The sequence below is a fragment of the Fonsecaea pedrosoi genome, assembly GCF_000835455.1.
Source record: "Fonsecaea pedrosoi CBS 271.37 unplaced genomic scaffold supercont1.1, whole genome shotgun sequence".
In the NCBI taxonomy this organism is placed as follows: Eukaryota; Fungi; Ascomycota; class Eurotiomycetes; order Chaetothyriales; family Herpotrichiellaceae; genus Fonsecaea; species Fonsecaea pedrosoi.
This window is the reverse complement of record NW_013550615.1, coordinates 453,614-479,012: the sequence shown is the minus strand read 5'-3', so window position 1 is coordinate 479,012 and position 25,399 is coordinate 453,614. Positions and strand designations below refer to the sequence as shown.

At 53.0% G+C, this 25,399-nt stretch overlaps 12 protein-coding genes across 12 annotated transcripts; 6 read left to right on the top strand and 6 right to left on the bottom strand.

Annotated features, from left to right (window-relative positions):
* Nucleotides 1-594: 594 nt before the first annotated feature.
* Nucleotides 595-2,219, bottom strand: Z517_00153 (uncharacterized protein; the record flags this gene model as incomplete). Its single annotated transcript, XM_013433119.1, has 6 exons — nt 595-806; nt 857-1,150; nt 1,203-1,459; nt 1,514-1,761; nt 1,817-1,930; nt 2,067-2,219. The coding sequence occupies 6 exons, from the start codon at nt 2,217-2,219 to the stop codon at nt 595-597; spliced, it is 1,278 nt and encodes a 425-aa protein (XP_013288573.1).
* Nucleotides 2,220-2,641: 422 nt separating this feature from the next.
* Nucleotides 2,642-4,439, top strand: Z517_00152 (uncharacterized protein; the record flags this gene model as incomplete). The annotated part of the gene is made up of 6 exons (XM_013433118.1): nt 2,642-3,131; nt 3,186-3,572; nt 3,623-3,964; nt 4,015-4,115; nt 4,167-4,206; nt 4,258-4,439. 6 exons carry the CDS (start codon nt 2,642-2,644, stop codon nt 4,437-4,439), a joined length of 1,542 nt encoding a protein of 513 aa, XP_013288572.1.
* Nucleotides 4,440-4,647: 208 nt separating this feature from the next.
* On the bottom strand, nt 4,648-6,136 carry Z517_00151 (3-carboxy-cis,cis-muconate cycloisomerase; the record flags this gene model as incomplete). The annotated part of the gene is made up of 2 exons (XM_013433117.1): nt 4,648-5,934; nt 5,993-6,136. The coding sequence occupies 2 exons, from the start codon at nt 6,134-6,136 to the stop codon at nt 4,648-4,650; spliced, it is 1,431 nt and encodes a 476-aa protein (XP_013288571.1).
* A 557-nt stretch (nt 6,137-6,693) lies between these two features.
* Z517_00150 (uncharacterized protein) lies at nt 6,694-7,919 on the bottom strand (the record flags this gene model as incomplete). Its single annotated transcript, XM_013433116.1, has 6 exons — nt 6,694-6,905; nt 6,964-7,116; nt 7,176-7,340; nt 7,406-7,559; nt 7,624-7,829; nt 7,868-7,919. The coding sequence occupies 6 exons, from the start codon at nt 7,917-7,919 to the stop codon at nt 6,694-6,696; spliced, it is 942 nt and encodes a 313-aa protein (XP_013288570.1).
* A 1,030-nt stretch (nt 7,920-8,949) lies between these two features.
* Nucleotides 8,950-10,026, top strand: Z517_00149 (uncharacterized protein; the record flags this gene model as incomplete). Its single annotated transcript, XM_013433115.1, has 3 exons — nt 8,950-9,168; nt 9,220-9,687; nt 9,751-10,026. 3 exons carry the CDS (start codon nt 8,950-8,952, stop codon nt 10,024-10,026), a joined length of 963 nt encoding a protein of 320 aa, XP_013288569.1.
* A 504-nt stretch (nt 10,027-10,530) lies between these two features.
* On the top strand, nt 10,531-11,215 carry Z517_00148 (uncharacterized protein; the record flags this gene model as incomplete). The annotated part of the gene is made up of 2 exons (XM_013433114.1): nt 10,531-10,815; nt 10,895-11,215. 2 exons carry the CDS (start codon nt 10,531-10,533, stop codon nt 11,213-11,215), a joined length of 606 nt encoding a protein of 201 aa, XP_013288568.1.
* A 162-nt stretch (nt 11,216-11,377) lies between these two features.
* Z517_00147 (uncharacterized protein) lies at nt 11,378-12,754 on the bottom strand (the record flags this gene model as incomplete). The annotated part of the gene is made up of 4 exons (XM_013433113.1): nt 11,378-11,417; nt 11,465-11,866; nt 11,916-12,553; nt 12,611-12,754. The coding sequence occupies 4 exons, from the start codon at nt 12,752-12,754 to the stop codon at nt 11,378-11,380; spliced, it is 1,224 nt and encodes a 407-aa protein (XP_013288567.1).
* Nucleotides 12,755-13,230: 476 nt separating this feature from the next.
* On the top strand, nt 13,231-14,475 carry Z517_00146 (uncharacterized protein; the record flags this gene model as incomplete). The annotated part of the gene is made up of 1 exon (XM_013433112.1): nt 13,231-14,475. The coding sequence occupies one exon, from the start codon at nt 13,231-13,233 to the stop codon at nt 14,473-14,475; it is 1,245 nt and encodes a 414-aa protein (XP_013288566.1).
* A 954-nt stretch (nt 14,476-15,429) lies between these two features.
* On the top strand, nt 15,430-18,198 carry Z517_00145 (uncharacterized protein; the record flags this gene model as incomplete). Its single annotated transcript, XM_013433111.1, has 5 exons — nt 15,430-16,629; nt 16,688-16,810; nt 16,860-16,910; nt 16,959-17,083; nt 17,139-18,198. The coding sequence occupies 5 exons, from the start codon at nt 15,430-15,432 to the stop codon at nt 18,196-18,198; spliced, it is 2,559 nt and encodes an 852-aa protein (XP_013288565.1).
* An 849-nt stretch (nt 18,199-19,047) lies between these two features.
* Z517_00144 (uncharacterized protein) lies at nt 19,048-20,033 on the bottom strand (the record flags this gene model as incomplete). The annotated part of the gene is made up of 2 exons (XM_013433110.1): nt 19,048-19,571; nt 19,724-20,033. 2 exons carry the CDS (start codon nt 20,031-20,033, stop codon nt 19,048-19,050), a joined length of 834 nt encoding a protein of 277 aa, XP_013288564.1.
* Nucleotides 20,034-20,747: 714 nt separating this feature from the next.
* Nucleotides 20,748-22,538, bottom strand: Z517_00143 (uncharacterized protein; the record flags this gene model as incomplete). Its single annotated transcript, XM_013433109.1, has 5 exons — nt 20,748-20,910; nt 21,034-21,670; nt 21,745-21,874; nt 21,936-22,088; nt 22,188-22,538. The coding sequence occupies 5 exons, from the start codon at nt 22,536-22,538 to the stop codon at nt 20,748-20,750; spliced, it is 1,434 nt and encodes a 477-aa protein (XP_013288563.1).
* Nucleotides 22,539-23,456: 918 nt separating this feature from the next.
* Nucleotides 23,457-25,323, top strand: Z517_00142 (uncharacterized protein; the record flags this gene model as incomplete). Its single annotated transcript, XM_013433108.1, has 6 exons — nt 23,457-24,072; nt 24,131-24,354; nt 24,409-24,542; nt 24,589-24,997; nt 25,047-25,098; nt 25,154-25,323. The coding sequence occupies 6 exons, from the start codon at nt 23,457-23,459 to the stop codon at nt 25,321-25,323; spliced, it is 1,605 nt and encodes a 534-aa protein (XP_013288562.1).
* Nucleotides 25,324-25,399: the final 76 nt, after the last annotated feature.

The window sequence follows — 25,399 nt, the reverse complement described above, 5'->3', positions numbered from 1 at the left end:
TTGCCCAACAAGATGATATTCTAGAAATCTCTGCTCAAAAACGACGGGAGCGATTGGGCAAGGCTGGATGGAAGGTTTGTCCCGTCATCAGCTCAACTCCTACGGTAGTATGCAGTGTCGGTATGGGCTTGCATAAACACTCTGTCTACCCCTACCCACTGGAGGCTGAATCCGGACTCAGCTACAAGTGTGAGTGTGCCACAAATCCATAGAGCCAACCCCGTGCGATGTGGGGAGATGGCCTAATGATACTGCTACAAGTAGATTAGGTATGGACTATCGAGGTATAGTATTGTGGGTTTGGACTTCTTTTTGGCCCAACCCCCCCCCCCTCCCCCACATCGAATTATACTTTCTGCAGGACAGCCTTGCCAATGCTCAAGCAGCGCCAGATCACCAAGATTACGAGTAGTCTATTCTGTTTTTGCCCTTAGCCAGCATTGCATCTAGATTGTTACAAGGACACCTTGCGCATCATTTCGTCCTAAAACCCCAGGAATGGATGATGAGTCGCCATATCATCCATTCTATCCCCGCCCTTCGACACTGGTGTCAGCAGGCACTCCTTATGAGCGGCCCCTCCACGCCTCCTCGTCAGCCAACTGCACCACTAGCTCTCAAATCACGGATCTTTTCAGGTGCCAATCCCAGAGCTGTCCTCAGAATCTCATCCGTATGTTGTCCAAGTAGAGGTGGTGGCGATCGTATCGAAGGTCGAGAGCGTGAATACTTGATGGGCGTGTTGACTAGGTCTATCACACCGCAGCTCGGGTGGTCCACCGAGACGACCATATCGCGGGCCCGGACTGTGCATTGCCTGTCAGTTCTGCAGCCAGCAAGATTCGGGGAAACTTACCGTGTTCGTGATTGAGCGTGTCCATCAGGTCGTTGACTTTGGCATACGGAAGGCCTGTGCCGTCGAAAATGTCGAGCCACTCTTGCGTCGTTTTCTGCCGGGTGATCTCCTCAATGGCCGGTTCGAGGACGCTCCGATTTGCAACCCGTGCTGCATTCGTAGCAAAGCGCTCATCACTGGCCCACTCCTGCCTCCCTAGTCCTGTACATAGAATTCCGAAGAGTCGGTCATTGCCGCCGCCGAAAAGAACGTCTCCATCGGACGTCTTGAATGCTCGATAAGGTACGACAGAAGCTTAAAGCCACAGTTAGCTCAAGGAACGAATAATCCAGTTCAAATACCGTACGATGTGCAGTGCCCCATCTGCCACTGTCCCTCTTCTTCGAGATCAAGACAGATTCGGCCATGTTCGACAATGTAGCAACCTGACAGTCGCTCAGACACACATCCAGATGTTGTCCTCGATTCGAGTTGTGCCTCTCGAGAAGTGCCGCCATAATGCTGTTGCAGGCGTACATGCCCGTGGTCAGATCTGTGACCGCGCAGCCAACCTTGACTGGCGGACCATCTCTCGTCCCCGTAATATGCATCAATCCCATCTCTCTGCCGATACAATTAGTCCCTTTGCCGTGTATTGGACCATGTTTGAAACCTCACGCTTCCACCATCACGTCATATCCAGCCCGGTCGTGGTATGGGCCGTACTGACCGTATCCAGTTATACTCGCGTATATCAGCCGTGGATTCGTCTTTTCCAAAGTCGCAAAGTCCAGTCCATATCTCTTCAGCGTCCCAGGTAGAAAGTTCTCGACAAATACATCGGCGGTTCGTGCTAGTTCTCGGATGATATCTGCACCTTCTGGATGCTGAAAGGAGACACCCGCCGACTTCTTGTTGCGATTCACCTGGCCTTCTATGTCAGTGTCGTCTGAGATCGCAGCACTAACGAACTGCTCTCACCGAGAGGTAATATGCACTTTCGCCAGGTCCGCTCCGGCCATCGAGGTAAGGGGCGTAAGGTGGACCCCATTGTCGCGTGTCGTCGCCGCGGACCGGGTGCTCGATTTTGGTGATCTCGGCGCATGGAGGCCATCAGCAGAGAGGTAATCGAGTCTGTCGTCTTCACTTACCCAAGGTCGCCAAGAATTTGCGTGCAATATGGCTGGAATCCTGTCAGACGAGAAAGGTCAAGTGGATGATGGCAACCTACTCCAGCCAGAACTCTTGTGAGATCCACGACCTTAATTCCCTGCAAGGGGAGGCTTTTCTCAGAGGATAGCGACGCAATTTTTCTGCAAGGCACAAGCTTCGTTCTAGGGGCCAGCCGCGACAGTTGCCTCCCAGCAACTGTGACAGGAATCATGTTGGAGGTTTTCTCTCAGCAGGTCATTGCTCAAGATGGGGAACTCTTCAAAGTGCGCGGGTCTTTCTGTGACTGAATGGGCATATCTGTGGTATAGCCAGACCGTGAAATGCTCTTTTGGACAATCACACAAAGTGTTTGGTATCATGTGGGTTCATCGTCGCAATTGGGAAACTGGCAAATTGTCGACTCTTTTGGGGCCCTACGGTACCATTTTCCAGGGGCTGAAGGTGCCTAAGGAGGATTGGAAGTGGGGCCTATAGGCGTTGCACCCGCCTAAATCGGTGCCCAATGTCCAAGTGGGAGTCCTTGTTTCGCCTGGAGAATCAGTCGCTATGGTAGACCTGGTATTTTCAATTGACTCTAGGATGGTGTACTCTCCAGCCAATTGCTTCGGTGTCAAACTACACCCTTGAACCACGATGTCGAAACTGCAGATATTCCTACACTGCCGTGGAGGCACGAGAAACCCATTCACCGTCGTGTATCCTCAATTTCGCTCATTCTCCAGCTGTCGTTCCCGATGTCGGATCAACAAATTCTGGACCTCGCCCTTCGAAGCCGTCGCCGACATCAAGAGTGGCGACACCGTCCTGGTCGGCGGGTTTGGGTTGTCGGGAGTACCCATGACACTGATCAACGCCCTTCGCGACCACCCAGAAATCAAGGATCTTACGGTGGTGTCGAATAACGCTGGGATGCCAGGCATAGGACTCGGCCAACTGCTGGACACGAAGCAAATCAGCAAGATGATTGCTTCGTACATTGGGGAAAACAAAAAGTTCGAGTCCATGTATTTGTCCGGCGAGCTCTCCTTGGAGCTCACGCCGCAGGGGACAATGGCAGAGAGATGTGCAGCTGGGGCAGCTGGCGTGCCTGCATTCTACACACCAGCCGCTCTAGGAAGTATAGGTAAGAGACCTGGATAGCTAGCCACCGTTTCCAGAGGACTCAAATTCGTTACAGTGCAGACGGGAGAGCTTCCAGTGCGGTACAAGCCCGACGGCTCAGTTGACCTCATGTCCAAGCCTCGCGAGACACGCAGCTTCAGAGGCAAGGACTATCTGTTGGAAGAATCAATCTTTGGAGACGTCGCGCTGATCAGAGTCGACAAGGCCGATCGGATGGGGAATTGCCGGTTTCGAAAAGCACAGAACAATTTCAATGAGGCCATGGGGAAAAATGCAAAGCTGACAATCGTCGAAGCGGACCATCTCGTTGAGGCTGGAGACATTGCCCCCGAGGACATTCACCTACAGGGTATCTATGTTGATCGAGTCATACAAGCGACTGTGCCCAAGGAAATCGAAAAGTTCACATTTGCCAAAAGTCCCGAGGAGCAGTTGCAGCAAGGTGAGTGGTGAGCACAATCAGCTGCAGATTTACACTGACAAATATCCAAGTGGATGCTGCATCGGCCCGCAGAGAGCGTATCGTGAAACGAGCATCCAAGGAGCTCAAGGACGGAATGTATGTCAACCTCGGCATCGGTATGCCTCTGCTGGCACCAAACTTTGTTCCCGGCGGTGTCGAAATCGTGCTTCAATCGGAAAACGGCATCCTGGGAATGGGCAGATACCCAGAACCCGGACAAGAGGATCCAGATCTCATCAACCCAGGCAAGGAGACCATCACGCTGAGCCCCGGAGCGTCGGTCTTTGGGAGCCATGAGAGCTTTGGAATGATCAGGGCCGGGAAAATAAATCTGACTATGCTGGGCGCACTGCAGGTCAGCGCAAATGGAGGTAAGCTCAGCAACACGAGATGACTTTGGGCAATACGGCCTAACACCAAGCAGATCTGGCAAACTTCATGCTTCCAGGCAAGGTGAAAGGGATTGGAGGTGCGATGGACTTGGTGGCCAACCCACAGGAGACCAAGGTTGTCGTTCTCATGGTATGTGGCTTTCTCAAGGGAGGCGGATCTCAGTACTAAATACCTCACCAGGACCACGTGGACAAGAAAGGAAACCCCAAGATCCTTCCCGGTGAGTTTCGTCCCTGTCTCACAGAGCCAGTGATTGTTGACAGATATATAGCCTGCACATTTCCCTTGACTGGGAAGCGGTGTGTCTCCCGAATCATCACCGATCTTGCTGTGTTCGATGTTCAATCAGACGGGCTGGTGTTGATAGAGGTGGCTGAGGGAAGCAGTATGGAGGAAGTCAGAAGCAAAACAGCTGCTGCATTTACTGTTGCCGATGATCTGAAAACATTCTAGATATCACACACAGGATGGAGCAGGGGGTCATGGAGTGTTTTGCCCGGTACACGCACCGAAGTGTTGGATGTCAACATGGCATATGCTCTGTGCGCGAAACTTGGTCTCCTCGAATCTGAAATAGATGGAATTTTGACATTTGATGGCTCTTGATCTTCTATAGTTGTTCCCCAATATCTAAAAGCAGCATACATCAACCGCTATATTTTTATTTTCTCAAGGCTAGGACATCATCGACCATGCGCGTCGACGATCCCAGGTAATTGACCGGATCACACAACTTCCCCAGCTCATCCATGCCCAGAGCATCAACGATGGACTTATCACGGCTCAAAGCCTCCAGTAGGGAGGTCTTGTCCTGAACTGCATCCTGACAGGCCTGGTACACCACGTCGTGTGCCTTTTGGCGACCGATGAACGGCGCAAGACCCATCATGACGGCCTCTCCGACGATGAGGCCCGCCGTGGAATTCAAGTTTGTCAACATCTGCCTCTCATCGACAACGAGGCCAGAAAGAGCGAATGCCGCCTGGTGCAGAGCCCCGACGGCCACGGTGAAGCTTTCAGGTACTGCAATCCATTCGAGGTGCCACGGTCCAGAAGCGCGTTCAAAGTCCGCGACCATGGCGTCCAGGCCCAAGCCGGCATTCGATCTCAGAACCTTCGACGCCGCGAGCATCAACTCGCTGGAGATGGGGTTCCGCTTCTGCGGCATGGTCGACGAGGCCCCACGATGAGGCACGAATGGTTCCGCGACCTCTGCGAATTCGTTCGAGCACATGATCATGAGATCGAGTGCGATTTTGCCAACAGTTCCACCGATCAACGCGAGCAGATTGAGCGTCTCTGCGATCCCGTCTCTCGCGACATGCCACGAGATTGGGGGGTCGGCCAGACCAATCTCCTTTGCCAGCTCTTTCCGAACCACTATCCCTTCCTCGCCGGCTCCAAGCGAAGCCAGGGTCCCAGCTGCACCTCCGTACTGCACCATCAGGGCACGAGGCTGTACCTGCCTGAGCCTTTCGCGGTGTCGATGCAAGCTGGACAGCCATACCGCGCACTTGTATCCAAACGTCACGGGAAGGGCATGCTGCAGATGTGTCCGTCCCGCCATGGGCGTGTTTTTGTACTTCTCGGCGAGAGACTCTGTGGCTTTGATCACCCTGTCAAGCTCAATTTCCACGATCGACAAGCCTGACCGGATCTGCAACATCGACGCCGTGTCCATGATATCCTGCGTCGTGGCCCCCCAGTGCAGATACTTGCCCGCGTAATCGCCACACATGGTGGCCAGCTGCCGCACGAGCGGGAGGATTGGGTACCCGACGATTTCGGTCTCGTCGCTGAGACGGGAGAGGTCGAGTGACGAGGCTCGTGCCTTGCTGGCTATCTGGTCCGCAGCGTCTTGAGGGATGATCTTTGCCCTCGCCTGAGCTTTCGCAAGCGCGACTTCGACCTCAACGCATCGCTCCAGATACGCTGTGTCGCTGAAGACCTGGTACCAAGAGACAAAGTCAGTACTTATCTTCCACACACGAGAGGAGCTCACGTACCTTGCGGATCTGCTCCGTCCCAAATAGATTTCGGAAAACTCGAGAGTCGATCGCACTGACTCCAGACATTTGTCGACAGTGTCTAGTCAGCGTTTGCCGCACGCTGGGACTGTTGAGCCTGATGTGCAGCTTGGACACAAGCATTCTGGTCGATGCTGACTTTGACACGTTCGTTGAGACACACTCCTAGATACACAACGGCCAGACATGCCTGGTGCTCGACAATCGAAAAGAGCTGTGCCTCTCTTGGTCGAGGGGGTGAGGAATTACCAGATCAGGCTAGACTGTACACAACAAGTGGGGACATAAAACGTGTGGGGGACCACTGAGACACACAAGATCGGAATGGATATGCCGAGCCCAGCATGGTGGACTTGACGCCGAGGAAGGGAAACCCCCCTGTCTTAGCCAACTTTGGGCGGGGATGGTTTGACAATGTCATTTAGTAGCAGCCTTCTTTGAAAGGAAGCCTGTGCAGTCTTTGAACCTTGATCACTAGGTGCGTGATTTCTGTTGGCAAACGCCTCTGTTTCTTTTGGCTTTTTCGCCGTGCATCTTCCCATACGGGCTACCTTTTTGAGTGCGCGGAGTTTGACCATGCATTACTTCACGGTACAGGACTCGACCATTCATTTTCCATATCACAGAACAAATGCGTCGAAATTCCCGTGCCTGATCTTTTATTCGCTACTTAGGCAGTGCTAGTTAACCGGCACAAGTCCCAGATGCGGCAAGAGTCTCTCCCGTATGTAGTCCTCGGCGTCATGAAATTTAACCCCCAGCTTCACCACTTGCGGATCTGGCAACGACACACCCGGGTGCATCCCGACGTCATTGTAGAACCGGAACATGGTATCTCTTTCCGGCACGCCTGTCGTGGGCAGGACCACGTATTCAACATTCTTCCCAGACACTGCATCCTCAAAGTCAGTCATCTGATGATTCGTTTTGGACCTGGAAAGAAGATATACCTTTTTTCGCCGCGGCGACAATGTCTTTCGGCCTCACTCTTGCATTGCTGGCTTGTAGGTACGCACCATCCAGCTCTTGTTTCTTCTCTTCCCATTGGTCGAAAATTGCTTTGACGATGGCGGAGAGGTCTTTTTCGACGTACAGCATCGTAACTTCAAACCATCATGTCAGCGTATACCCTGTCGGTCGTGTCTTCTGTCAGGTGACCTACGCTCAGCGTCGGGCTCGATGATGGGTTGCTTGAAAACGATAGTCTCTGTCTCTTTATTGTACGACATGTGTCCTCGCAGCACCATGTTCTCGTAGAAGTTGCCCGTGTACAGAAAGGTTCCGTGCAGGCCGAGTTCGCGAATGTAGCCGTCGACGAGGTGCTTTCCTGAAGACCCCGAAGTCAGTTGACGCCACATCTGACTATGGCAGTTTGATCCCCTGTTTGTTTACCTTCGTACAGCCGAGTGAAAAACTTGCCGCCGGAGAGAGCATGGGAGCTGGGCATGGTGCTCCAGATGAAGCACTCCACCGTGCCAGCATCATGCGCAGCTTTTGCGAGGTTGCGGCCCTGCTGCTCCTCGCTCATTGGATCATCGATAATTGCCTGTGATGAGCCGTTAGTTGGGCGAGCGCAATGAAAAATGAAAAGCGGCACAAGCGAGCCACACCGGATCGTAGAAATTGGTTACGGCAAACACTCCCCAGCATCCTTCGACCGCCGCAGGAAGGCTCGAAGGGTCGGTGAGGTTGCCTTGGACGAGCTCGGCTCCCGCATCTGCCAGGGCCCGCGACGCTTTCGATTCGGTATCGCGAGTGAGGCATCTCACGGTATATTGTTCGGGATATTGCAACAGCAGTTTCGCCACCGAACCACCTGTGAGCGGTCAGAAGTGATTTGGATTGAGCAGACACAAATCTTGCCTTGGTTTCCCGTGGCGCCTGTAACGAGGACTAGCTTTGGCATGGTGGAATGAACGACTTCGGTTTCCCTGTATTCTGGAAACGTTGTACCCTTTCACGCTTCGGAAACAGCTGTTATCCTGGCAGTAGAGAAGATGCCAGTGATTACGAGAAATGGTATTCGTGTTATCGACGCAATTCTTGGTTACAACTAAACAAAAGTCTTCGAAGCCCGGTTGCGACAATATAGAACTGTGACCTATAAGGTATGTGGGGCATCTCTCGTGTAGATCATCCAAGGGCTCAGCCACCTGGAAAATAATGGCCTGTCCTTCACGGCTAGAAAAGAGGCAAATATTTCCACGTTTGACTGGCTCACGCGACTGTTTCAGGGATACTTCTCCAAGTCCGTATGGAGAAATAATGTACAAGAAGATCGAATGTTGGACATGGCATTACTCCTGACGAGGGAGCCCAATGAGGAGGATGCATCAGGATTCCAAAGGGGTCAATGCCGGTTAACTGCATTGAGTTGCCGCTGTTGTGTATTCTAGAGTTAATATTGGGAGAGACAATGTGCACGGAGAACTTTCAAGCAGTCGCTAGAGGGGTGAGCAATAGAGACGGGCCAGCATGGACAGTGTGACTTTCTGTTGTTCCCAATTAGGAAACTGTCCATATTACCCAACTAGGTTAGCGCAGCCACAACCCTCTCCCACAACTGTTGTGTAAACCCGTCTGCAATGCTAGTCACTTTCTTCTACCGTGCTCCTTCCTGGAGATTCAGAACGGCACAGATAGATCACTGGGAGGTGTAAGCTATTGGTGTCCACAACCATAACGACAGTGCGGAAGACTTGGCTTTCTTTGTCTCCACTCTTCTCCAGAATGACAGTTGTGCTATTAGGGCCTTTTACAGTTCCTCTCATGATATGTTTGTGCATTTCGGGATATCATGTCACGGCTCGATGTAATGAAGCTAATTTACTCTGCTTGACAGTATGTGGGGCCAGTGATATCTCGGAGTATTTGCTAAACGACCAGCGGCCCTTTCATCACTTTCAGAAGCATCACAAGTCCCACTGAATTACAAGATGGCTCCAAGTATCAATGGGACAGTACCGGGCGCTGCTAGCTTGGAGAGCCTCGACGTCGACGACCTCACTTCACATGTCATCAAAGTCTCGTCAAATATCGACAACGAACGAGTCAAGTTCATCTTCAGCAGACTCATTCGGCATTCGCACGACTTCATCCGCGAGACAGAGATTCAACGCCATGAGTGGGAAGCCGCGTGGGAATTTTTGACCAAGGTAGGTCGTGTGGATGGGTCTCCATTTGTTCTGTAGGCTGAAAGTTCCCAGGTCGGACAAGCCTGTCATCCGGAAAGACAGGAGTTTATCCTGCTCTCAGATGTGCTCGGTATATCTGCTCTGGTCGATCAAATAAACAGTCGGCAACTACCAGGCTGCACCGAGTCGTCCGTTCTCGGACCGTTTCACAATGAGTCGCACGAGTTCAATCACGGAGACAGCATCTCCTCTGTCGGAGCGGGCGAATCCATGCTCATCCGAGGAACGGTCAAGAATCGAAAAGGAGAGCCTATCCAGGGAGCATTGCTGGACATCTGGGAGACCAACGGCAACGGAAAGTACGACATGCAGGACCCTGAGACAGGCGGGCCGGACTGCCGAGGGAAGTTCTACACTGATGCCGAGGGACGGTTTTACATCAACGGCGTCCGGCCCGTTGACTATCCCGTGCCTTTCGATGGTCCGGTTGGTATTGTTCTAGATCTCCTGAACCGACAAGCCTATCGCCCAGCACATGTGGTAAGGACCGCCATGTCGCAGATACCCATTCGTTTTGATCACGCCGCACTAACGAACGCACAGCACTTTTTGATCAACCACCCTTGTTATGAGAGGCTCAACACGGCCCTGTACGACAGAACGAGCCCGAGAATCTTCCGAGATCCAGTATTCGGGACGAAAAGCAGCTTGGTCAAGGACATTGAGTGGGTCGAAGATATTGAAGAGGCCAAGATGTATAATACAAAGCCGTTCGTGCGCGTGGTGGACGGACGTGAAACAGAGGGGTTTTGGCTGTTGGAGCATGACTTCATTTTGGCGGAGGCTCAAGGGGACCGGAGCTTGAAGACCCATCTATAATTCATTGAAGACATACGTAGCTATCGATGGATTTTTCTGTGGAGGATTCTGTTGGGACGGCTGTAATCAATACTTGGTTCAATATTGCACATTGTACATCTGCCGTGTGCGTAAAATCTGAAAAATCGTGGAGACCTGCTTTGATTAGAGATGGTAGTCTGCGAGTTGAGACAGTAGTTACAGTCATGTCCAGATCTAGAACTTCCGCATCGACATGATGGTGGTTAGTAGTCCTGACTGTATGACAGAGCTCTCAACGAAACGACCCATGATTTGACGCCAAAAAAAAACCAACCGATGTAAAGGTAACATCTCAGCATCACGCACACAGCTTTTCCATAAACGGACACTCATCCATCTACGGACACAGCTCCCATGTGGGGGATTCACATTCACACCCAATACTCCTCTCTTTCGCAAGGATATACCGGGCTCGAGAATGATTAAGAGACAGATCACCTACCGACGACCAAGAACCTCATCTACGTGCCCACACAGTAAACCATGGCCGACCAATTCCTCGCCGCGATCAAGGCCCGTCGATCATTCTACGCACTCGAGGCGAAATCGCCCATCGCGGACCTCGACATCGTCCGGATCGCCAAACAAGTCATCCTGCACACGCCGAGCTCGCTCAATTCGCAGTCGACCCGCTTCGTCATCCTGTTCGGCGACGACCACAGAAAATTGTGGGATATCGCCAAAGAGTGCGTCAGGGCGGTCGATGCGGGCGGCGATTGGCCCACCGATGAGAAGAAGTTGGATCAGCGCCGGGACGCGTACGGGACGGTAAGTAGGGCCGTGAATCGGCCTGTGGACGGGTAGAAAAGAAAATTGCTAAGTATTGAATACTAATTCAATGAACAAGGTCCTCCTCTACGAAGACCAGCGCGTCACACATGAGCTGCAACAAAAGTTTGCACGCTACAGCAGCTACTTCCCCCAGTGGGCCGAGCACACCAACGCCATGAACACCTTCAACCTGTGGACGGCCCTGGAGCTGGAAGGTCTCGGCTGCAATCTCCAGCATTTTAACCCGTACATCGACCAGAGGATTGTCGAGGAGTGGAAAGTCCCCGCCGAGTGGGTGTTGAAGGGTCAATTGGTTTTTGGCACGCCCACGGCTCCTCCGAACCCGAGCAAGACGTTTGTGCCGGCGGAGGAGAGAGTGCTGGTGCCGGGGTTGTAGCTTGGGCAGGAAGGTGGGAGCAGCGGGCAGCATCGCTCTAGATGGTTCCAGATATAATATATATGATTGTCTAAATCTTGTCGTGACAGACACCTCTGAAAACGTAGAATCTTTCATCTTGTCGCTCGATCAAACCCATACGGTTGTTGTACGGTGACCACTCTACTCGCGCTGAAACAGCGCCGCAACGCCATGGCCAGTACTAAAGGACAGTCAGCGGCAGAACAAATACACTCCAGACATTCTTACCTGGCACACATGCTCACAACCCCAAACTCCTTGTCCTCTTGTTCCAGCTGGGCAAATAGCGTCGCAGTCTGCCGCGTTCCAGTGGCTCCAGTCGGATGACCCAACGCGATCGCGCCACCTCTCGGATTTACCTTTTCAGCATCGATGCCCAGCACCCGAAGACAGGCAATCGTCTGGCTGGCAAATGCCTCGTTGATCTCGAAGATATCAACGTCTTTCTGAGAGATTCCGGTGAACTTATACAGAGCAGTGATCGCGTAGATGGGACCAACACCCATTTCGTCGGGTTCGCAGCCTGCCACTGTTGTGCCGAGGAAGCGCCCAATAGGTTTGATACCGCGGTCTTCTGCCCACGATCGCCGTGCAAGAATACTGGATGAGGCGCCGTCGGATATTTGTGACCTGTGGCGCGTAAGCTGAAGTCCAACAGATTGCCCCTTGAGGGTTTTACGAGTTCCCCGCCGTGCTTCTGCCATCATCGGCGAATGCGGGTTTGAGCTTTGCAAGTTTCTCCAAAGTAACGCCGGGTCTGATCGTGTCGTCCTGTTCAACATGTAATATCGTTTGTGCCCCTGTGACATCGTCCCTTTTTGTCCACTCGACGGGGACAATTTCTGAGGAGAATTTGCCCAACTGTTGAGCTTCCAAAGCCCGCGTATGACTCAAGAGGGCGAACGCGTCCTGATCTTGTCGGGAGATGTCGTATCTGCGGGCCACATTCTCCGATGTAATCCCCATGGGTAGAAGACAGTCTCTTGCACTTTTGACATCTGAACCCCTGAGGGTTGGGGACACGTCAACGGGGACGCCTCTGCTCCCATAGTTTCGCGTCATGCTTTCAACGCCTCCTGCAAGTCCAACGTCGATCTGTCCGGCGAGGATAGCGTGCGAAATATGTGTGATAGCCTGCAAACTGCTCGAGCACTGTCGATTGACGGTGTGAAATGTGGTGGTGACTGGGAACCCTGCGTGGTTCAACGCCATCCGGCCCGTCTTTGCGAATCCAAGCTCTGCCAGTACGTTGCCGATGAGGACATCCTGCACGTCGCCTGGTTCAATGCCAGCACGCGTCACCGCCGCTCTCATGACCTATCTCCGCATTAGGAACTTCGTAGCAAGCAATGGAGTAAGTGACAACGCCCTGACCGGCATGAGTATATCTTCGGGCCAAGCATCCTTGAAACCACCCCTGAAGGACCGTGTGATGGGACTGCGCACCGCAGAAAGCAGCACAATATCATTTGGTGATTTCGTGGCGAGCCGTCCGAGGAGTCTTGCTGCCGATGCCATGCTGTAGTGCTTGTATCGAGGATGACTTGCACTACAAGGCTGCGCTGTGCTATGAGAGGCATCCCAGGCATGACCGCCGCCTAGCATTGCTATGGAAGCCAGCAAATCAGATGTGGGGAACTAACCATATCGGGATGCGCGATTGTCCATCTCAGGAAGGGAAAGTGGGTGGTGAGGGTGGGTTGCTCATTGCAGTATCTCTAAGATGCCCCATTCATCCACATTTGCTGGGGACTGTCACTATACATAATTATTACCTTTCACCTGGTCACGGAAGGTGCGCGGGGCAGGCCTTGGCATTGACAGTTAGTCAGATCGCCGTGGCTTCTCCTGGAGAACTCAACAATCAACATCTCGAGAGCTTACACGATCGCTTGCCAGGACAGCACCTCCCTCAACATCGACAAGAAAGAAGCATCACCTTTGACACCATTCGAGCAATCCTTTTGACTCGTTTTGAGCACTAGGGACGCGAAATGAGCTTCACACCAGGACAGGAGCACTATCGGCCGGCCTTTGACAATAAGCCCACCCCAAAGATCAGCTCGGGCCTGCTCTTTGAAAAAGCATGCGCCAGGCACGTCGAACAGACGTTCAATGCCACGCGAGTCTTTATCTTGGCGTCCAGGTCTTTATCGAAACAGACCGACTCTCTAGAAAAGCTGAGACGAGCGTTGGGCGACCGCGTGGCCGGCTGTCGCATCGGCATCAGCCCGCATACGCCCATCTCCGAAGTCGTTGAAGTCATAGACGAGGTCAAAGAGCTCAATGTCGACTGCCTCGTTACCCTTGGAGCTGGCAGTATCACCGATGCTGCTAAACTGGTCAGGTTTGCAATTGCCAACTCGGCGTGGGACGAGAAGGCAATAAGCACGTTATGGGGTGGTCACTCATACAACGCAAACCGTCGTGAGCACATCGAAAGGCCAAAGATTCCTCTCATTTGCATACCGACGTCTCTGTCCGGCGGAGAATACCAGGCTATCGCAGGCGCAACCGAGACCTTGACCACACGGGCCAAAAGGACATTTGAGCCTGGCGTCGATCCGGAACTGGTCATTCTAGACCCGGAACTAGTCAAAACCACTCCTCAGTGGGTATGGCTGAGCACAGGTGTCAGGTCGATTGACCACTGCATAGAGACAATGTGTAGTCTGCAGAGTACCCCAGAAGGAGATGCTGCAGCCAGCCGTGGCTTGGGTTTGCTGGTTCCAGGACTGCTAAGATCCAAAGCGAACCCAGATGACTCGGAGGGTCGGTACCTGTGCCAGCTCGGAGTGATTCAGGCCATGCAGGCTGTCTCTACCGGGACGCCACTAGGTGCAAGTCACGCGATCGGCCACCAACTTGGACCTCTGGGTGTCGGGCACGGCGAGACGAGCTGTATCCTGTTGCCCGCGGTGTGCAAATTCAACGCGGCAAAGGGGGCCAACAATGCCAGACAAGCGCAAGCTCGAGAACTGTTGTTGGGACTAGATCCTGTTCAAACTGTGATCAAAGCCAGAGGTCTGACAGAGAGCGACCTTGACTTAGGCGACATCCTCGATATTGTGATTCGAGAACTCGACATGCCCCGGTCCCTCGCTGCGGTCAAGATTGGTAGAGACAAATTCGATCTGCTTGCGGTGAACAGCCTGCATGATTTGTGGATCCAGACCAACGCCTTTCCCATTACAGAGAAGGATCAAGTGTTGGAAATCCTGAACATGGTGGCAGAGTAAGAGTAGCCATGGCGGGTTGGGACGTGTGCGTGTTTTGGAGTCTGATACATATGTACCTCGTACAGAGTTCCAAGGAGGGAGGAAGAGAGACGGAGTCACAGGCCAAGAACCCCGCGGCCACTTGGAGTTCCGGGCTGTGCGGGTGTTGGTTGGTACCAGGTACAGGCGCTCCACCCCCACAGATCCGGGCGGTCTAGGCGTGGAGCCGATCAATGCTCGGCGCATCGGCTGCCCCTTGACAGTCGGTTAGCAATTATTGTTCCTTGTCTTCGGCTCTAGGGTCACGTGTTTGTTCCCCCAACATCCACCTACCGATTCACAATTCACTGAGCACAGTCATGGCTTCAAGTGATATGTGAACAGTGATTGACTCACTCTATCTTTCTTACACGTCGTGGACAGTCACACGAGGAGACAATATCACCTTCCCACTGGACGAGGCTAGACAAGGCTAGACGAGATTACTGAAATGACAGACTCCTTACAGACCATCTGGAAGAGATGCGCCTATTGTGAACGAACCTTCTCAAAGCTGGAGCACTTGCGGCGTCATCAAAGATGGCGTAAGCTTCGACATGCCCCTGCTATCTGATATCTGTCCCATCAACCAAGTTTCCTCGCTGACCACTCCAATCTAGATACTGGAGAGAAGCCGTTCAAGTGTGCGTTCTGCGGCCGAAGATATGCTCGGAGGTATGTGTGTGGTGCCCCTCTCTGATATAGGATGGAAAGAGTCAAATATCAAATGCTGATGCCTTTTCCTGACATAACAGCGATGTGCTGGCGAGACATATTCGCAACCATCATCCAGCTGCTGATAATGGCCCAGAGGGGATCGTCGTCGAGCCCATAGTACATTCATCAAAGCCTCGGGATCTGCCTCATATCTCTCAGTCTCCTACTCGGACGCATACTCCGGCCCAAACTCAACGTCGATCTGCAGAAGTCAGCGAGATGAATTTCAACCCAGCAGAGCCTGCGGAGCACTCGGCCACCACGATCGACCGAGTCCGCATTGTCCCATCGACAGTGGGAGGATCACGACCAACTATGGCCCCTCAGACTCCCTCTATGCGACCAAACTCAAGGCCCGACAACAGACCAGGAGATATTTCCCTGACCTGGAAATCCCCAATCCTGGGGCCTCCTCTTCGACCTGATAATCTAGCGAGTCAACCACCGAACAACCCCGTGGGCGGTAATGTGACCCGCGTTCAATTCAGAGGAAATGGTCACCTCTGCTCTGAAGAGACTGTAACGCTGAATCATGAGACGATCGAACCGTCCCAGCTATCGGGGAACCATCGCAGCCAATCAGTGCACAACAACGGCACCTCACAGATGGACATCTCGCACGCCAAACCTACAGAACCACTAATCAGCCACCATGGGTTGGCTATGCCTGCCTCGCCATATCCAGAGGACATGGACATCCCCGACATGATGGAAAGGGGAATGACAGACTTTAATGCCGAAGACATTGATTTCACGCACACTTCTAATGCCCCTGATCTGCTCTGGCTGGAATCTACCATCGACCTGCCCAACTTGGAAAACCTCATCGCTACTCTCCCGACTCCTGTTGAAGACCATCTATCATGCCAGGACCAACCACTTACCAAAGGCTTGGCCTCCGACAGACTCCGTCGTGTCCAGAAGGCGTGGCCTTCGAAACTGGTACGTCCCATTCGACTCATACGGCGACTTTGGCAGACGGCACTCCAACATCCCGCAGACAACATTCTGTGTCACGGAGTCAACGAATCCCGAGCCCAGAGCCAGGGTCCTCCCCGGCATGACAATCCGTCAGGGTCACGGTGGCACATGGATGCCAGTTGCAGGGACAGACTCTTGCAGGACAGCGACAAAATCTTTGGCAAAGAAGAGTCTCTGTACACCATGCTGGTCGACCAGGGCGACACACCTCAGAGCTTGACGTCGACGACATACGATACCAATTTTCCGTCGGTCGAGACGTTGGACATGAGTCTGGATCTCTACTTCGAGCGCTTCCACCCCTCTATACCGTTTGTACACCAGCCGACCTTCGATGCGAGGATAAGTCCCAGTGCGGTTCTTTTTCCAATGTGTCTTATTGGACTGTCGGCACTAGACCCTAGAGGATCGCGGGACTTTGTCCGCAGGGAATGGATGGTAAACATGGCCCCCCCCTTAGTTCTTCATCCAACAGCCTAGCTGATTTGATCTTGAGAAACTCGTCCATTCCTGTCGCCTGGAGCTTACGTCCCAAGCCCTTGGTAAGCGTCCACCTTGGGAGCTCATTACCGCCGTGGCAGCTTCGTTACTTGTGCTCAATCTTGCTCTTTGCATCTCGGTAAGTGCTGGCTATTCTGACATTCTTGTGTCCTAATCAATCTGTGAAGCGGCGACTAGATGAGAATGAAGCCCATATGCTCTGCATCCAAACATTGCACGTACGTCCAGTGAGAGCCTTCCAGCTGTTTTATATCTAACTTGCCCAGGTGGCAGAAAAGCACGGATTATTTGCGGCTTGTGACGGCAAAGAGGTCGACCTCAATTTGATGGGGCCGTCATCGGACCTTGAACGGCTGTGGAAGCCTTGGGCGAGGGTGGAATCTGTCAAGAGGTATTCTAGCCCTCTGGGTGCTGTTGCCCATTGACACAGCTAACTTATTTGCCAGGATGGTCACCTGTCTCCTGATCATTGACGCCACGTACGCCACCCTTTGGGGCACGGCAGGGGTGCTCGAGCTAGACAGACTCGAGATCATTTCTCCTTGTAAATCATCACTGTTCGAGGCTGGCGATGCGACGACGTTTGCACGCGAGGTGGAAACCAACGCCCAGATCATCATGCCGCGGATGACGCTGCAGCGAATGTCGAAATTGTCGTCGGCCATGCTCGGGAGTATAGGATTGCAAGCACTACTAGCTGCCATCTCGATCCAACACTCCGTGGCCCGTCATAGACTATTTCCCGGTCAACTCGGCAGCGACGAGACAACAGCCGCCACGCCGGTGGAGAGATACGCGCTGGACAACCACGCAAAGACCATTGCTCCCCTCCTGGCTACGATCCCCAGCAGTCACAGGGACAACTTCAACCAGGACCACCGCCATGCCATGCTCCTCTGGAACAGTCTGTGTATGTCCACCACAGTCGACATGGACCAATTTGAGCTCGCCTTGGGCCACAAGGACGCCGACTCCGCGCATACCGCCCTAGAGAACATCGCCATCTGGGCCAAGTCAGCAGAGGCGCGTAGAGCCGCACTCCATGCCGCCCAGATTTTCAGGATCCTCTCGCAGACCCGGGTCTTGGAGCCGGTCTTGCTTTTGCACGGGCACATGATCTTCACGGCCGCGCTAGTCCTGGCGTTTTATGTCTTTAAGGCGACTCCTGCCTCGGAGCAGCAGGCCAGCAATCATTCTTTCACAGGCGTTGGCGACACAGCAGTATTTGAACTGCTGCAAGAGATCGACTGGGCCGAAATCGGCTTGGAGGGACTCGGCGGAGTGTCCTCGTCGTCTTCTCAACTGGTAAATGGACAGTCTTCGACCGCGAAGCACTTTATTAGGCACGGCGGCCCCATCTCCTTTGGTCACGTGGCCGTCGTCGGCGAAGTAACTGCGAGAAAAGTCATTCTCAAGTATGCGCATTTACTAGATGAGGTCGTCAAGTGGGAAGGGTCCGACTACTGCGAGGCGCTCAAGGCGATTGGGGATTTCTTCCATGTTTGACGTGTCGACACTTTTGACAGGCGCGATGGTGTGGATAGAAAGCGAGGGTAGGGAAGAACACCCTCCTATATTGCGAGAAATATATCCAGTTGAGTTCGTGTGTGCGTGGGGGGGCATGTGTCTATATATCTATATATCTATCTATCGCTCTACAAATATGTATCTGTTACGTCCCTTGGTCTCTGCCGAGGACTCGATACTGATAAAATCCCCAAGTATGCCCTATGATCGACCACCCAAGTGATAATAATGGGAATTTTCTCTTCCAAATATGGAAAGTAATATCGTTATTATCATGTGGGGCGCCGTCCGTCCTTCCTCTCCTTCGGGTTGTCTTGTCTCTCCTTCCCAGATTCGTCATCCGTCAGGAACTACATGGTACATGCATGGTACACGGTACACGGTACCTGGTATCTGACGCACATACATACATACATACATACATACATACATACATACATACATACATACATACATACATACATACATACATACATACATACATACATCGTTTCTCGTATGGAGGTTCAGATTTGTTTCTTCTTGGGGTAGATCGGCGTGTCTATAAGTGAGTGACTGAGTGACTGAGTGAAGGGCACCAGACAGACAGACAGTCAGTCAGTCAGTCAGTTACCAGACAGGAGCATGTGCAAAGGTGCAAAGGTTGAAGAAAAGCACCGCGAAAATGAAAGAGAAATAGTTCTTGTTTGTACCTATCCGTGACATCTATTGTCCTTATTAGTCCCCTGTCCTTCCTTTCCGTACGTTCGCATAACGCGCATGTCTCGACTCTACCTAGAAGCTGTCATGATAGTGAAAAGTAACAAATTCTGCTAAGCCCGTACGCCTTCATTCCCTCGTTGTTGCTTTCTGCGCCGCTGGCGCGGGCCCGAATACTGCTTCGCGAACATTGTCCCAAGACGACTGCGGCTGCCCTTGCCCATGCCCCTGCCCCTGCGGCGTGCAGCCCCGGACAGCCTCCTCGAGCAACAACTTGACGTAGCGCTTGTGGGCCCACCCTTCGAGCGAGAGCGGCGCAATGGGACTCGAGGCGGCGACGTCCACGCCAAAATAGAAAAGGCTCTTCATGCGGAACTCGGCGACGGGGACGTCGGCAGACTCCCGATGTATCGTGACGCTCAGCTCAAACAGGCCATCGACGGCGCGCGGGCCGTGAGGCGTGTTGAGCGGCGAGTCGCCGCACCGCAGGAGGATCGCTGTAGGAGTCTTGGACAGCACGACGAAGTGGTTTGTGATTTCGGTGCCGACGTCGTAGTGCGAGCGGAGGAGCTCGGGCCGTCGCCAGAGCTGGTGCGCCAGAGCGGGCGAGGCGCTGTACCGCTGCTGGAGGTATCTGCGCTGGATGGCGTAGGCTGGAGTCGATGGTTAGTATGCGTCTTGGTATTTTATAGTATACGGTAGGAAGAGTGTATGGGTCATCATATAAAGACCGGCGTTCCAGTTCCGTCAACCAATATACAATAAGCGTTAAAGGGGTGTCCTGCGACCCGGACGACGAACGTACCACGACTCGCCCAAACAGCGGCACAGAACGCCTCGATCAACTTTGTCCCTCCTTCGTCATGATCCCTCAAGAGGTCCGGGTCCAGCTGCGACAGGGGGACTTTCCGCACGCAGAGATCATGAAACGTCGGGTTCTTGTTCGGATTAAACCGTCGGTAAAATGGTGTTTGGGAGAGAACATCGCGTGAAGGGTCGTAGGGCTCGAACTGGCAGGATCGTGTCCACCAGCGAAACGCGCCGATGGTTCCTACGCCGCCGCATAGTGCGGCCGTGGATAAGAGTTTCAACGGGGAGAGTTTTAGGCGGGACATTGTATCCTTCCCTCAGAAGGAGAAAAAAGTAAGTCAGGCGCGAAAGGGGAGCGGAGAAAATAAAGAAGGGGGGGGGAGGGGGGCTTGAGGAATCAGGGTAGCGAGTACGAGATACCTACGTTAGAGCACAGGATCGAGCCATTCGTATACAAATGGGTGGCCGATGCGTCTCCATGTCATGTATTCACTTTTGGTAGAGTGGCCGAAGTAAAATCGATGCCCCACAGCGCTTGACCCGATCCTGCACACGTTTTGTCCATTTCCGGCAAGCAAAGAAGCTGAGTGGAATGGCTCTACCTCGTATATCACCTCCAAACTTCAAATTCTATATAGGACCAGAATAAGATATACTCGAAGGACATGGATTTGGGAAGACGTCTTTTTTCCAGGGATACACATATTTCCCTGGTCCCAGCTCACACAAGCTCCCATCCGCAAGTCACAGTACTATGCCCCTGGTGAGGAAACTAATGTATGCCCCACATGAAGCCGTGCTTGTACAAGTCGCAATCGGCACGACTTTTCGCAACAAAGACACCTAGAACTAGCTACATCCTACGTGGTTCTCTAGTGTTCAGTTTAGCACCTGATATCTCTTCGTGAGAGAGAGAAACACCACCAACACACTCAGCAGAGATGGGAAGAAAGACAAGGCAATATTCTTTGAACTCTCTAGCCATCTCCTCTACCTTCAAGGCGTCTGTACGTGTGACATCATACAATCTTCTCAAAAACCAACTTGCAACTCTGGCCCTTGGGCCTGCTGGCGATGATCTGGTCCTCCATTTCCATGTCGCTGTCCATCTGGGGGGACAAGGTCGTGCGACATTGCGAATAGACTTCGCGGAGGAGGAGTTTCATCTCTGCGATGGCGAGGCTGTGAAGGGACAGCGAGTTAGCATTTTGTACGAGAGAAAAGAAGGAACGTGGCTTCAGGCGCGAAAGAAAAAAAACGATGATAATGCAAAGAAAAGGGGGTACAAAAGAGTTAGAGACTTACTGCCGGCCCAGACAACCTCGGCCGCCCACGGAAAAGGCAAAGAACAATCTGTTCCGCTCGGCCTCTCCTTGCTTATCCAACCAGCGCTCCGGGAGGAACTCCAACGGTTGCGGAAACACGACTGGGTCCTTGTGCAGCGTGTACGCCTGACAGCTCACAATGGTGCCGCCGGGGATGAAGTGGCCGTCGATCATGCTCCCTCCTTGGGGCGCATATCGAGGCATCGACATCGGGATGGGCGGGAAACAGCGGAGGCCCTCTTTGACCACCGCGTCTAGGTACGCGAGTTGGTCGAATGAAGTCGTGGCGTTCTCCGTCAGTTCCTTGTGCAGCAGGCCTTGAATGCGTTGGGAGGCCGGTGCGGGTAATGAGAGGTGGTGCATCAAGAAACAGAGGGCATCGCCTGTCGTGTCGACCCCAGCGGCCAGGTGGTCCTTGCATTCGGCTGGCACGGCATAGGGGGCCATATTGGTAGCCTTAGCCTGTGCGTGAAGCTTGGAGAGGAGACTGAACGGTGATGGCGAGGGAGATGCACTGGCCGTCAGGACGTATTCATTCGACAGCGGAGCCGGCTTGGGCGGGCTGATGCGGTGAATGATATTGGAGAGCCACGGCATGTAATAGATTGCGACATTGCCTGAGAACACGTCAATTTCTCCCCACGCCCCCGTTGTGAACGTCACCTCCACAAATCATGGGGGTCTCACGTACTTTTCAAACTGTCGTGATAGGACAATTCTTGCATCAGACGCAAATCCTTTTCATTCCTGTTGGCGTGCGTGCCGTACGGGTGGAAAAGCTGATGAGTCACCCCATCCAGGGCAAAGCAGTGGAGAGATACCTGAGACAGTCTTGGTCAGTTTCGTCGAGATAGCCCAGCACAACTGACAAAGTCCCCTCACATATATGTCGGCAAATCCGTCACTGCCGTAACATTGGTCGAGACACTTGCTTAAAAAGTCCCGGGCGTGCTGGACGATGCCGTTCAAGATGTCGGGCTTCATGATGCTGGTGTTTGCGTAGCGGTCGGCCAAGTATCGCTTCATATAGCTGTGCTGGAACGGGTGGCCGCCGCCGCCCAGAAGAGTTAGCTAACAATTCTCATCATCGAGCACACTCGCGACGTCTCCTCTGGGAGGGTAGATAGAACATACTTCCGCCCGGGGGAGCGTGGAGAATAGCGTGCGCGTCCCAAACTGCGTGAACAGCGAGTAGAAGGGCGTCTTGTCATAACCGCTGCCGCCCGACATGTAGATCTCCTTGGCCGCGTCGGCGCTCGAGAAGGACACCTCGTCGGGACTCAGCCGGACGACCGCGCCGTACTTCTGGTGGAGGCCATGGATGTACAGGCGGCGACCGTGGGTGAATTCGCGGTACTTGAGCACCAGCGACGTCCAGGCCGTGTATTTGGGGCCAGGCAGCTTTGCCAGTGGCGAGCGCAGCCGCCGCACAGCCTCAACGAGTACCGCGACGAGGACAAAGTAAGGTAGAAGTTGTAGAAGCATGGTTGATAGTTGCTGGTGGGAAACAGGTGGTTGGGTCGACCAGTATATCTCCGCTATCGGTGCACAAAGCAGTCGTGTTTCGCTCTCTGTTATCGCTCGGCACAGCTATCTCGCTCGAGAACCAGAGACAATGATAGGACCGGTCTATTCCAGAGCCATGGAAGCTATATATCGAGCACTGAAGAGGCTCAAATTTGGGGCAATGAAACTGCAATTTGATGACACGGTCCAAAGAGGGAAGGTTGTGGCGATGGTGACACCGTATGGACACCCCCTCGACGTCGATGTAGTTGTAGTTGCTTCCTGTATTCCCGACCACAGACTGTCAAGATGACTAAAAGAAGCAAGTATAGAGACGATAATGGCCGCGGTGGTGGTTATTTCCACTGGAGAAGATTCGATAAAATCCGTCTTGTCTATCTTGTCTATTCGTATCTGTCGATCGCTCCACCATCTCCTCATCCTTCCCGATTGGGATTGGCGGGGAATGTCATTTCCATAAGTCCAAAGCATCAATTCCGATAAACAAGCAATTAGATTTAATAATAATGGAACCTCCCCGGACAATCGCCACGAGGGTTTTTCCATCCGTAGTCCTGTCATCCTCTGACAGCCGTCCAGCCTTTCCCTTCTCTCCCCAACTTTCCTCCTCCAGTATAGCGCAATGTCATCCATTAAAGACCAACCGGCCCTTCATCAACGAAGCATGAATGACTTGAGTCTCCCTTATCTTGATTGTTCCCTGTCGCGTCTCCGTGTCCATATAGTTATTTCCCTTCTGGGAGAGCTTCAAACGACTATATATGGTCTGCCGATGTTCCCCTTCTCTGATCCATCGCAAGCGAACAAGTCAAGATCCCCGCACAGGCTTTTCATTACCCAATCCTCTCCACCGACGGCCTTGCCTCCACCACCAAAATGTCTTCTGAGGCGGACAGCACCGAGAAGAGACCCATCACGACCGATGTCCCAGCACAGAATCCTCATCCAGACGTGGCGGAGATGTATCATCTGCCTGTGGAAACCCGAGACAAACCACTCATGCCACCGCCGACCCACGACTCCCTCGATCCCTTGAACTGGTCCAAGCTGCAGAAGTACAACGTCATCAGTATCGTCTGCTTCTTCTATTTCCTGTTGACCTATTTGACCACTGCCCCCGTGCCCTCGTTCTCGCTTCTCGAGGAGCAATTCGATGCCTCGTACAATCAAGTCAACTGGTCCTTTGGCATCTCTGCCTTTGGTCTCGCCTTTGGCCCTCTGGTCACCTCGTCGCTGGCAGAGACCTATGGCCGCCGAGTGGTGACCATTGCTGCCACAGCAATCGCAGTTCTCGCTAGCGGTTGCACCTCGATCAAAGGACAATCCATCGGCCAGTACATGGCAGCCAGGTTTTTCCAAGGGTTTGCGGCCGGCCCTGCAGCAAACGTGGGGCTCAGCATCATCAATGACATCTCCTGGGAGCATGAGCGAGGTTACCGAATCGGTCTCTGGGCAATGTCTGCAAATATAGGAAGTGTTCTGGGTGGTCTCGGTAAGCTTGGCCTTCTTTCTGGGCGATAGACCTGATGGGGGCTGACTTCAGATGGCAGTTGGCGGATTCATCGCCACCGTGAATCAATACTGGGTGGCCTACCACGTCACCATCGCCTTTGCATTTCTCCTGGTATGGGAGGTTTTGTTTCTGCCAGAGACCCAGTATCCTAGGGCGTACGTGGTGGCCCTCGAGCAGCAACAAGCGGCTGCCACGGTGCGAGGGGAAAACTTGCAGAATGCCGTTGTGGACATCAAAAGGACCAAACAACTCCCCTGGCTGGTGAGAGAGGTCCCAGATAGCATGGTACTCATGACACACTAACACATCGCCCAGAACATTCGCAAAATCCCAGGGGTGCTCCATCCGAAACCTTGGGCGACCCTAATCACCTTCTGCAAGCTGTGGGCGTATCCCAAGTTGGTCGCTAGCGTGTGTGGATACATATTTCTCCATTACTGGTGGTATGAGTGCCCTGCATGGCGTGTTCTCTGAACGCAAACTAAAGCAAACCAGGATCGTGGCCCTCCTCTCGATGATCCCTGCTGCCTATGAAGAGTACAAGATCCAGATCCAAGGTTTGTTCTTCACAGGTGCTCTGGTCGGCGTCATCTTCGCCGAGATATTCTGCTCGGGCAATTTGAGTGATTGGATCGTTGCCCGCCTCGCGCGGAAGAACCACGGCCAGCGGACGCCAGAAATGAGGCTGTGGTTGGGGTATCCCGGCGCCATACTCTCTGCCATCGGGCTGGCAGTCTGGGGAGCTTCGGTGCAAGAAGGATGGCATTGGATGGTCGGTCAGGTGGCTCTCTTCCTATTCGCCGTCGGCCTTCAAGCGGGTAACACAACACTGTCGACATATATTGTGGACAGCTACCCGGAGCACGCCATTGAGGTCATAACATTTTACTCCGTCATCATAAATGTGAGTAATCAGCCAAAGGACTGTGACCATCGAGACTGACGCCGAAAAGATGTCCGCATTTATCGTGCCCTGGTACATTTACGACTGGGCCGCCGCAGTTGGTAAGAAACATGTGGATTCCCAGTCGGAAGGCTTTATACTGACAATCGCGCGTAGGATACGGATGGTGCTTCGGCACCCAGGCAATTATTTGCGGCATTTGCCTCCCGCCCATTTATTTCGTACTTCACCGATGGGGTAATCGGTGGGTGAAGCCCATCGTGCTTTCGTCCGATGAGTTGCCCGACGTATCAAGCTTCGAAAGTAGTGTTGATCAAGACAAATAAGTCTGCCACGTCCGACCCAACAAGGTGGATTCTCTTGGAAAAAAAAAAAAAGAAAAAAAAAAAAAAAAAAAAAAAA